General features: G+C 44.8%; 1 protein-coding gene across 27 annotated transcripts in view; it reads left to right on the top strand.

Annotated features, from left to right (window-relative positions):
* CATIP (ciliogenesis associated TTC17 interacting protein) overlaps positions 1-5862 on the top strand; it is a 169192-nt gene extending 163330 nt beyond the window's left edge. For all 27 annotated transcript variants that reach the window (XM_029605068.1, XM_029605067.1, XM_029605066.1 and 24 more), the window contains 3 exons: positions 2211-2287; positions 4199-4287; positions 5409-5862. In XM_029605068.1, the coding sequence (XP_029460928.1) occupies positions 2211-2287; positions 4199-4287; positions 5409-5624 (382 nt within the window). In that variant the 3' untranslated portion in view covers positions 5625-5862. The remainder of the gene's footprint in view (positions 1-2210; positions 2288-4198; positions 4288-5408) is intronic.
* Positions 5863-12237: the final 6375 nt, after the last annotated feature.

Here is a 12237-nt window from a genome sequence, read left to right as displayed (position 1 = left end):
TGAGGGGACAGCGACTGCATACAAGTGTTATAAAGAGGCAGGGAGCACGTACAGGTTGTATGAAGTACAGCGTCTGTGCATACAAGTGTTATAAAGAGACAGTGCATACAGGAAGTAATGAGGGGACAGAGACTGTGCATACAAGTGTTATAAAGAGACAGCGCATACAGGTAGCGATGAGGGGTCAGCGACTGTGCATACAAGTGTTATAAAGAGGCAGGGAGCACGTGCAGGTTGTATGAAGTACAGCGTCTGTGCATACAAGTGTTATAAAGAGACAGCGCATACAGGTAGTAATGAGGGGACAGAGACTGCATACAAGTGTTATAAAGAGACAGCGCATACAGGTAGTGATGAGGGGACAGCGACTGTGCATACAAGTGTTATAAAAAGGCAGGGAGCACGTACAGGTTGTATGAAGTACAGCGACTGTGCATACAAGTGTTATAAAGAGACAGCGCATACAGGTAGTGATGAGGGGACAGCGACTGTGCATACAAGTGTTATAAAGAGGCAGGGAGCACGTACAGGTTGTATGAAGTACAGCGTCTGTGCATACAAGTGTTATAAAGAGACAGCGCATACAGGTAGTAATGAGGGGACAGAGACTGTGCATACAAGTGTTATAAAAGACAGCGCATACAGGTAGTGATGAGGGGACAGCGACTGTGCATACAAGTGTTATAAAGAGACAGCGCATACAGGTAGTGATGAGGGGACAGCGACTGTGCATACAAGTGTTATAAAGAGGCAGGGAGCACGTGCAGGTTGTATGAAGTACAGCAACTGTGCATACAAGTGTTATAAAGAGACAGCGCATACAGGTAGTGATGAGGGGTCAGCGACTGTGCATACAAGTGTTATAAAGAGGCAGGGAGCACGTGCAGGTTGTATGAAGTACAGCGACTGTGCATACAAGTGTTATAAAGAGGCAGGGAGCACGTACAGGTTGTATGAAGTACAGCAGCTGTGCATACAAGTGTTATAAAGAGACAGAGCATACAGGTAGCGATGAGGGGTCAGCGACTGTGCATACAAGTGTTATAAAGAGGCAGGGAGCACGTACAGGTTGTATGAAGTACAGCAGCTGTGCATACAAGTGTTATAAAGAGACAGTGCATACAGGAAGTAATGAGGGGACAGAGACTGTGCATACAAGTGTTATAAAGAGACAGCGCATACAGGTAGTGATGAGGGGACAGCGACTGTGCATACAAGTGTTATAAAGAGGCAGGGAGCACGTACAGGTTGTATGAAGTACAGCGTCTGTGCATACAAGTGTTATAAAGAGACAGTGCATACAGGAAGTAATGAGGGGACAGAGACTGTGCATACAAGTGTTATAAAGAGACAGCGCATACAGGTAGCGATGAGGGGTCAGCGACTGTGCATACAAGTGTTATAAAGAGGCAGGGAGCACGTGCAGGTTGTATGAAGTACAGCGTCTGTGCATACAAGTGTTATAAAGAGACAGCGCATACAGGTAGTAATGAGGGGACAGAGACTGTGCATACAAGTGTTATAAAAGACAGCGCATACAGGTAGTGATGAGGGGACAGCGACTGTGCATACAAGTGTTATAAAGAGACAGCGCATACAGGTAGTGATGAGGGGACAGCGACTGTGCATACAAGTGTTATAAAGAGGCAGGGAGCACGTGCAGGTTGTATGAAGTACAGCGACTGTGCATACAAGTGTTATAAAGAGACAGCGCATACAGGTAGTGATGAGGGGTCAGCGACTGTGCATACAAGTGTTATAAAGAGGCAGGGAGCACGTGCAGGTTGTATGAAGTACAGCGACTGTGCATACAAGTGTTATAAAGAGGCAGGGAGCACGTACAGGTTGTATGAAGTACAGCAGCTGTGCATACAAGTGTTATAAAGAGACAGAGCATACAGGTAGCGATGAGGGGTCAGCGACTGTGCATACAAGTGTTATAAAGAGGCAGGGAGCACGTACAGGTTGTATGAAGTACAGCAGCTGTGCATACAAGTGTTATAAAGAGACAGTGCATACAGGAAGTAATGAGGGGACAGAGACTGTGCATACAAGTGTTATAAAGAGACAGCGCATACAGGTAGTGATGAGGGGTCAGCGACTGTGCATACAAGTGTTATAAAGAGGCAGGGAGCACGTGCAGGTTGTATACAAGTGTTCTATAGTGGGAAGGAGAGGCTGTAGCTATTAAATGTCATTCTGTTTTTCAGACATTTAGCCAGTCGTGTCCAGGTGGGCGTCCCTGTTACTGCCAAGTTGCTCAGCATTCCCATTTTGGTTGAGAAAGGTAAGGACTGTCCCCGGCCTTATAAACAAGGCAGCTGTATAGAGGAGAGTGTTCCTACAGGGGCTGCTGTAGGACTTACCATTGGTTGCCAATGTGTCCTGTAGATTGGTGATTTTCACCATTGGGCTGTAGACTGGCATCCGTCCCCAGCAGCATTTTGCAGTCATTGCAGGAGGAAGGAGACCCAGGCTGCAGCTGTCCAGGAGCCGGCGTCCATCTGGTCATCTGTAGCCACGAGCGGGCCATCCTCTACTTCCCTAAACCACTGGTAGTGGCTTCCAGTTGTGGGTACAGACTGCCAGCGCTCCCCGTGTCTTCACTACTGCCGGCAATGAACAGCTGATCCGACAGCAGATCCTGGGCTTAGCTGAACCCCAGACGGCCCACATTCTGGCTCTGTAAATAAAAACTCCAACAGGTTGCTGGAAGCACCAGGCCCCTTAAAGGGGCAGCATCACCTCTGCTACCCCCATTGTAAGTATTTTTACCCATCGGAATGAGACCTGGGTGCAAGATGCAGAGCTCCTTTGTCATAATTCCTGTAATTAAAACATTCGTGAGGTCGTGGAGGAGACTCCTGAAGTGGGGGGAGAGTGCACTTCAACCACGGAGGGGACCCTCATGCTTTTTCAGCCATAGAAGGGAGCTCCTCCTTCTCAACTCTTCTTCAGGAGCCTCCTCCACCTCGAGCAGCCCAGCCAGCCTATGCTAGGGGTGCATAAAATAAAAGGTGCTGACAGGTTCCGATTCTTGCACTGGTCTGCGGGTTCAGGATCCTTCTCTAGAGAGGACGGATAAGCCCTTTCCCCTCTGTAGCTTGACCTGCATCCCCTTATGTGATTTGCCTGTCTCTTCCCAGCTCAGATGAACTCAAACCCTGGAAAAGGAACGCAGGCCACAACTTGAGTTGGTTGTTTCAGTAGTGGAAATTTGGTAAACACAATCCAGGAGTATTCAAGTAGCTCCACATCCTTCCAGAGCAGAAATTTCAACAAATAGCCGGTAGCAAAAGAATGCTTTAGCAGCACAAGAGCTCCTGGGCATAGGGAATTCATGGCTGGCAAAAACCACTGTCCAGTTCATCTGAGAAAATCAGTCACATACTCAATGCTAATGCAGAGATCAACGATAGGACTCCTCGAAACTCCTCCCCCTCTCCCCTCCCAAAAAAAGCTAGGCCTCTAGGCTAGAAGTAGAGTTCCTCTTTCCATGCTTCAGCTGATCTCTGCAGCAGGGAGAAATCACCCAGCAGGCAGGCTTCAGCCGCAAGACGCTCACAGGTCTCACACTGTATAGCAGCAGATGCGTGACATGCGTCACGTTGGCAAGCAGAGTACATGAGCAATCTATAAGGAGCCCGGGGTAAATAGGTTACAGTGAGCCAGCTATGTGCTATCCAGCTAACTTCAGACCTACGCTATGGCCCAGCACCGCCCTGACTTACCCGGCTAGATTTAGACAGCTAAACACTTAAAAAATGCGGCTAAGCCATCTAGACGGATAACTTTCCCATTATCCATCTAAATGGCCGTTTGAATATGTACCCCGCTAGGTTCAGCAGCCCCCGATGGGGTGATGGACTTGACTAGGGCACTAAGATAAGGCTTTTAATTGCATAAGAAAATGTTTCTGTTCTCTCTCGGACACCTCTAGAGTAAGCCATATGAATATGAATTTGAGCCAGTGCTGCCTATTATGATGGGAAACCTTTAAAGTTAGAAGCAGGTGGTTTGTTGCAAGTTGGGTAGCTGCCAGTCTTCCTTTTCCTTGCCTGTGTGTATTTGGGAAGTCTGTGACACCGCCCAGTGCTCCATCTACCCCCTGAAAGCAATGCCAGCCATTTCCTTCCCTGGGGTGAAGATATTAATGGGACAAACCCTGAGCCCTGACCGTCTTCTTTTGGATCTGCAGAGGAAATGGACCCCAAGCCCAAGTTTGAGAAGCAGCCACTGGGGTGGGAAACCGATGCGCAGCTGTACTCGCAGTTCACGGACCGGAAGGTAAGAGTGGCCCGGCTCCAGCTTCAGCGGTAGGAAATGACCCCCGGCCGTTAGATTTTCCAGTTCCACACATCCCTGCACTCACAACCAGCCCATCAAGTTCCTCAGTTTGCCCACCTCTCGGACTGGCTGAGCAGAGCCCCAGCTGTAGCAGCAGGGATGGCAAAGCACTTATCCAAAACGTGCATTAGAGTGAGGGATTCCCTCTCTTGGCAGAGCCTGAAACCGGAAAGGAAGCCATGTGGCATTCCAAGCAAACTTCTGAAGTGTCTCCTGTATTCCTTTACAACAGATTTTTCCATTTAAATAACTTTCTTACAGGCCCATGCAGAAAACTTCGCGGGAGAGCTGGCGAGCGCCCACTCTCCCCACACGTGCCCAGGCCACTCTCCTGGGCGCGCGATTCAGGAAGCCCGGGTATGCAAATTAGGGCCGGCGGGTAATAAGGAGGCGCTAGGGAGACTAGCGCGTCCCTAGCGCCTCCTTTTTGACAGACGTGGCAGCTGTCAGCGGGTTTGACAGCCGATGCTTAATTTTACCGGCGTCTGTTGTCGAACCTGCTGACAGCCTTGGGTTTGGAGAATGGACGACGGCAAAATTGAGCATCCGTCTTCCAAACCTCGGGCAGATTTTTTTTTTTTTTTAGATTTTTTATTTTTGGGGCTTCCGACAATATCGCTATGATATTAAGTCGAAGGGTGCACAGAAAAGCAGTTTTTTTTCTGCTTTTCTGTGCACTTTCCCGGTGCCCGGAGAAATTAGCGCCTACCTTTGGGTAGGCGCTAATTTCTGAAAGTAAAATGTGCGGCTTGGCTGCACATTTTACTTTCTGTTTCGCGCGGGAATGACTAATAGGGCCATCAACGTGCATTTGCATGTTGCGGGCGCTATTAGGTTCGGGGGGGGGGGGGGGGGGGTTGGACGCGCGTTTTCCACGCACTATTACCCCTTACTGTATAAGGGGTAAAAATAGCGCGTCAAAAACGCGCGTCCAAATGGGGGCCAACGATGCGCTCGGCCTGAGCGCGCTTTACTGCATCGGCCTGTTAATAAGCTAAGACTCGCGGGTTCCTCATGACGGCCTCCCGGTTTAGCTCCTGACTCTTGTGCGTCTCTTCCAGGAGGAGCTGAATGCTGATCACGCCTCCTACATCCGGCGGCACCCCGAGATGAGGCTCCTGCTTTCCGACTTCCTCCAGTTCCTGCTGCTGCGCAAGCCGCGCGATGTCACCGCTTTCACCGCTGAATTCTTTGCTCCCTTCTCAGGAGCGAGGTCCCCGCAGGACGCGTTCCAGACGTCCAGGAGACGCAATGCCTTCTGGGATGTCTCGGAATAGAGAGCCACCCGCTCTGTGCTTTCAGGCAGCGAGCTTAGGGGACAGATTTTGCAGCGGGTTCTCTCTCTGGAAGTTTTCAACGTGAGAGGAAGCTGAGACTCGTGCACGTTGATTGCTACGGTAGCTGTGCCTGGGGCTACCAGCTGGCTCGGCTTTTTTTAACAAAGCAAATCACTAGGAGCCTATGATTCCTCTGTGTATCGCATCCAAAATAAAACATCGAGCATGAACAACCTTATGAAACGGGTCTGCTATTTCTGAGTTTATTTGAAGCTTGACTTTGAAAAAGGATAAACATGTTGTCATAAAAGTGTGACGTGCACTATTTTTGTGCTGTTGTCAACTGTTGCTACCAGCGCACAGTCAGATACAACCATATACCAACTAAATATCCATTTCTTCTGTACTTGATACACAAGAATGCCTGTGTCCTTGTCCTGCTGCACCGGTCAAGCACATGTGGGTTTGGTCCCCTCATCCAGCAGCTGGAGGCAGATCACCTGTACGTATGTCATGCATGGAACCAGATACAGCTATTGGATGGTGGTTGTGGACAAGCCTCGACCCGGTTTGTTAACTGAATGGAATTTTTATGGCTCTTTCATGGTGGTGACTCCTGCGGATTGTTCTCTGCAGTGACGCGAGCCAGGACAGCAACTCAGCTCACTGCCCATCTGAAGGGGTTTGTCTTCTCAGGGAGAGCACTGCATGTGTAGTTTGAGCTGAAATGCCTGTGAAGGCCAAGCTCCTGCAATTGATAAGCCTTGCAGTGAAGCCAGCAGTTGACAGCTTGAAAGCTCACCACCTCTTGTCAGGACTCAGAGCGAGCTGGCTCCCATCCCTTGAATGTGGGAACAGTTCACAAGAGAAGGTAACACTCCTTTATTATTTAAATTGCCTTTAATCTTTTTCAAGATATCCAGACTGGCAATTTATTAATATATCACAAACCAATTAACGACTAATATATATATTGTGACATCAATCCAATTTTATCAAACTTTATTGGTGAAAATTTTTTATAAAAGACAATCACAAATTATCCCAAATACCCCACACAATAGATATAACAATAAAACATAATCATACCCAATCATTCATCACATATCATCCACACTCATTTATTCAACCACTCATAAGATCTCATTTTCAAATTCCTAAACATTCAAATGCTTCGACATAAAATACAAATCATCTCATAGTATATTATCAAATGTAGATACAATAAATTTTGTAAGCAGAAAGAGTCTAATTGCACGTCAATTTATGCGTTACACGAACGCCAATCTTCTTGATCTCCTTGTATTCTCTCTACATGTTTCGCCTTCCCTCAGGCTTCTTCAGGAGAGCTTTTCCAAACAATCTCCCACTGCTCATGTATCCAACATCTATCCACAGGGCTTTCTAAAAACATTTTAACACAATTTACAATATTTGAAATATTTAAATGAACATATTTCACAAATCAATGCTTTATAAAATTATTTAGATATTAGCATACCTGTACGTCCCAAAGAACTTGCCCAGACGCACAGTTTGACACTTCCCCGACTCCAAATTCACATCTCAACCATTCAAAAACGTGGAACACTTATCTCAGATTTACTTAAATCAAAAAGTAAAACCAATTAGAAACAGTAAAAGTAAATGAACTTTTCTCAAGAGATCACCAGCATGACAAAACAACAATCCTTACCTTTCTTATCTTAGGCGAAAAAACGCCATCACCGCATCTCAAACAAACGCTCCCATCGAGTGGATCAACGGAAGTAAACCTATCCCCTCCTACTTCCTTTTAAACCAAGCTCTACCAATCAAACAACCTTAACTACTCACTATCTCCACCCCTAAAAAACATTACTTCCAAACCAATCAAAGGTGCTACCATTCCAAACAGTTTCAAACCCACCAAATTCAAACCTATCAGCAGCAGGCATTCAATTAGACTCTACGGCTCTAATCGAGAAAGCTTTAAAAACATATTGCCCAATCGATTTTATCATTCAACCCCTTTGGCCATAAAGTCTGTAAATTAAAAATCCATCGCTGTTCCTTTTGCAGTAGTATTTTATTTATATTACCACCCCGTCTAGCAGAAACCTTTTGTAATACAAAAAACCGGAGATCTTCCACCGCATGATTAAACTCCCGCCAATGTTTCACTAGGGGAGCTGTTTCCACAATATTTCTAATTCTGCTGCAATGCTCTAGTATACGAAGTCTCACCATCCTTGATGTTTTTCCTACATACAAAAGCCCACATGGGCATTGCACAACATACACTACCGAACTGGTTTGACATGTAGTAAGATTCTTTAAGAAAAACTTTTTCCCAGACACAGGATGTGAAAAATCCTGTATTGTTAGACAAAGTTTGCATACACTACATTTAGTGCAAGGGGAATGTCCACCTACTTTCTCATACGTTTGTTCACTATCACCCAAATCCGAATGGACTAGAATGTCCCTTAAATTCCTAGATCTCCTAAAAGAAAACATAGGGGGATCCTGCATCCCCACAAAGCCACTTACAAGGTGCCAATGATTTTTAACAACCTGTATAAGATCCCCTACCCGATTAGAGTAGGGCAAGACACACACTAAAGACGGTGTATGTCGTGGTGGCTTCGGATGAAGTAATAGTTCTCTATTAATATAGCGAGCTCTTTTATAAGCTTTCCTCACTATACTTGTAGGATAACCCCTTGCACTAAATCTTTCCTGCAAATCTTTGGCATGGATCTTAAACGATGGTAAATCAGAACAGATCCTTCGTATCCTAAAAAATTGCCCTACAGGGATGTTTTCTCTGACATGTTTGGGATGATAACTGTTGAAATGTAGCAATCCATTCCTATCAATCGGTTTCCGATAAAGCTCAGTTACAAATTTGCCATCCCTCTTTCCCACCTTCATATCCAGGAATGATACCCACTGATGTTGAATATCACAAGTAAATCTGAGATTCACATCTTGTTCATTCAAATATTGGAAAAATTTTTGAAACTCACATTGCGTACCAGACCAGATAACCAGGATATCATCAATATAACGGCACCATGACCTCACATGCCTATACCATAATGAGGGATAAACAAATTTCTCTTCAAATGCTGAAACGTATAGGCATGCGAGGTCAGGCGCCATCGTTGCGCCCATTGCGGTTCCATGAACCTGCTGATAGAAATCATTTTGAAACATAAAATAGTTTTGAGTGAGCGCTATCGTAGCCAATTCCACCAAAAAATGTGTTGGAACCTTCTTGTCCATTCTTGTATCCAAAATATCCTGTATTAAATGTATTGTAGTTCTCTGAGGGATATTGGAATAAAGTGATTCAATATCCATTGAAATAAACAGTGTAGGTTCCAACATATCCGGTAAAGATTGTAAAACTGTAATCAAATGTGATGAATCCCTTATAAATGATCTGGCCAATGGGACAAAAGGTCGTAGAAAGTAGTCTATATAAATGGACAAAGGTTCTAATACCGACCCTATACTGGCAACTATCGGTCTGCCCGGTGGAGACTCTAACGATTTATGCACTTTCGGTAGGACATAAAAGATAGGTATCTGAGGATTTTGATTCATCAAGAAAGCTGCTTCCTTGATGGTTACAGTAGGTCCTACACTTAAAGCTTCTGTTATCACCTCTCCAATCTGTGCAGATAACATTGCAGTAGGATCTCCATCCAATTTCCTATAAAATTTACCATCTCCCAATTGCCGATTCACCTCCCGTATATAGTCAGCCTTATTTAAAATTACCAAAGACCCACCCTTGTCAGCTGGTTTGAAAACCAAATTTTGATCACAACTTAGATGTTCTAATGCCTTAGACTCTTCCTTACTTAAATTCCAAAAAGGAAAACAATCCTCTGCCTCCTTAACTTTCAAATCTCGTTCAACCATTTCCTCAAAAGCAACCATCAGCGGATGTATAGGGCCTGGTGGCATCCAACAAGAAGGGTTCTTCACCACTGAACCATCAACATTCACATTCTCATTACCCTGGAAAAAAATTTTTAACTTCATTAACCGAAAATTTTTTTGCAAAGCTACCCGAATTGCAAAAGAATCATATTTCGGAGTAGGAGAAAAAGAAAGACCGCGATTCAACACTTTTAACTCTACTGTGGTCAGTGAACGAGAAGACAAATTTATAACTAATTCATTCACGACTGATGATTGCGTTCCCGCAGTCGAACCGGACTGCGGTTTCGAGGTGGACGACTTCCTCGTCCACCTCGACGTTCCGTGCCTTGTCTGGACTTTGTTCCCTGATCTAAAAAAGTTACCCGTCCACCTTCCTCTCCCGATGATCCACTCGATGATGAATCAAAAGTGGGTGATTTCTTATATTTAATTCTATTCTTATTACACCAGGGATAAACATATCCCTGAGTGTAGTCCTTTTCATCCCTCTGAAATTTATTCAACTTAGTTTCTTTTATTTTGTCATGCATATTGGTGATCTCCTGTTCCAATTCGCTCATTTTTTCTTCAAATTTATCTGGAGATGTGTTCTCTTTTAGAGTGGCACACAATGTATCCATCTCCCTCTGAGTATCTATCAACAATTTCTGTGTAGTCTCTACTATCAGGATCATAAGATCCATTGCACATTTGTTAAGTATTGAATTCCACTTGGCTACAAAATCTTTATCCTCTGAAAATAAATGAGGTTCTTTATATAATCGCAGACCACGTGGAATTCTCTTTATCCTTAAATACTCAACCAATGTAGAAGAGTGTAAAGTAGAGCGTGTATATCGTTTCTTCAACTGAGAAAGATCAGACCACTGAGTGTCACTCACCACATCAATCTTTTGATCAAATAAAGGAGTTCCTCGTAATAAAGAATCGAGGATAGTGTCTGAATAGCTAAATGTAGAATCAATTTGGAATGCCATTTTCCATCTACAAGATATCCAGACTGGCAATTTATTAATATATCACAAACCAATTAACGACTAATATATATATTGTGACATCAATCCAATTTTATCAAACTTTATTGGTGAATAAATGTGGATAGATGTTGGATACATGAGCAGTGGGAGATTGTTTGGAAAAGCTCTCCTGAAGAAGCCTGAGGGAAGGCGAAACATGTAGAGAGAATACAAGGAGATCAAGAAGATTGGCGTTCGTGTAACGCATAAATTGACGTGCAATTAGACTCTTTCTGCTTACAAAATTTATTGTATCTACATTTGATAATATACTATGAGATGATTTGTATTTTATGTCGAAGCATTTGAATGTTTAGGAATTTGAAAATGAGATCTTATGAGTGGTTGAATAAATGAGTGTGGATGATATGTGATGAATGATTGGGTATGATTATGTTTTATTGTTATATCTATTGTGTGGGGTATTTGGGATAATTTGTGATTGTCTTTTATAAAAAATTTTCACCAATAAAGTTTGATAAAATTGGATTGATGTCACAATTTAATCTTTTTCAAGGCAAAAAAAGAACCAGAGTTTTCACCTGGCTAAGGTAAGTCAGACAGGCTATGATTTAAAAACCAAAAAAAGCTGTGCTCCCTGTGACCGTGCATGGTGTTCGGCTTGCAAACACGATGATAAAACAACAGAGTGTTAATCGAACAGAGCAAGCTTACAATCGGGGGGCTTACGAGCCTGAACCTACTGTGTAACCATATTTTATATTTACATCTTTTTTATTAAAGGTTTTGCAAACAAAACATACTTTCCAGCACCAGTGCAATGGGCACCAATGACGAGACAGACCCAGAGAGAGCAGCTAAGGGTTTCTCCCGCTAAAACAAATCTCATCGGTTTCAGCGCCCGCTCTCTGATCACGCGCACAGCCCCCTCTCCTGGGCATGCGATACAGAATGCAAACGAGGGGTCCCGCTAAAAGGCAGCGCTAGGGACCACTGCGCACCCCTGCTGCCTCCCTGCCCCTGGAAAGGAGGCTGTGAAACGGACGCTCAATTTTAGGAGCATCCATTTCCCTAAACGGTGCACAGCCATGGGGTAGGAAAACGGACGCTCCTGAAAGTCACTGTCCTTTTTCCTCACCTGACCCGCCGGCACATTCTTTTATCTTTTGGTTCCTCCGACTCAGTATTGCTAGGATAGTAAGTCAGAGGATGTGATGTGATGAGTGCTATTTTTTGTTTGGGGTGGGGGGGGGGGGGGCAGTTGGACGCTCTAAACCCCTCACTGTACAAGGAATCACCGGATCCAGCCTCCTCAGGCTCCTGTGGGAGATGTCTTGTTAAAGGTTTGTCCGTTAACTCCCTGGAGGTTCAGGTGGTGGCCTTAGGTTGTTTCCGTGGTAAGATCTGGGGTGTTGCCCCGTCTGCACATCAGGATGTAGTGCGTTTTCTTCAGGGAGCAGAGCTTGGTCTTCAGGGCCCATGCGTGCGCCCCTATCTGAGCCTTTGAAGCGGGCGGCTCTTAAGGACCTTTTTTTGGTGGCCGTATGTTCTGCTCGGAGGGTTTCGGAGCTTCGGGCCTGGCCATGCAGGGAGCCCTTTTATGAGGATTACAGATTTGGGTGTTTCCTTACAAACTGTGTCCTCCTCTCATGCGAATCAATCGGTGGAGCTCCCATCCTTTCCCGGTTTGAGCTCTG

This window comes from Rhinatrema bivittatum, chromosome 6 (genome assembly GCF_901001135.1).
Source record: "Rhinatrema bivittatum chromosome 6, aRhiBiv1.1, whole genome shotgun sequence".
In the NCBI taxonomy this organism is placed as follows: Eukaryota; Metazoa; Chordata; class Amphibia; order Gymnophiona; family Rhinatrematidae; genus Rhinatrema; species Rhinatrema bivittatum.
Note: the sequence above shows the minus strand (reverse complement) of the source record. Positions and strands in the feature narration are given on the sequence as shown.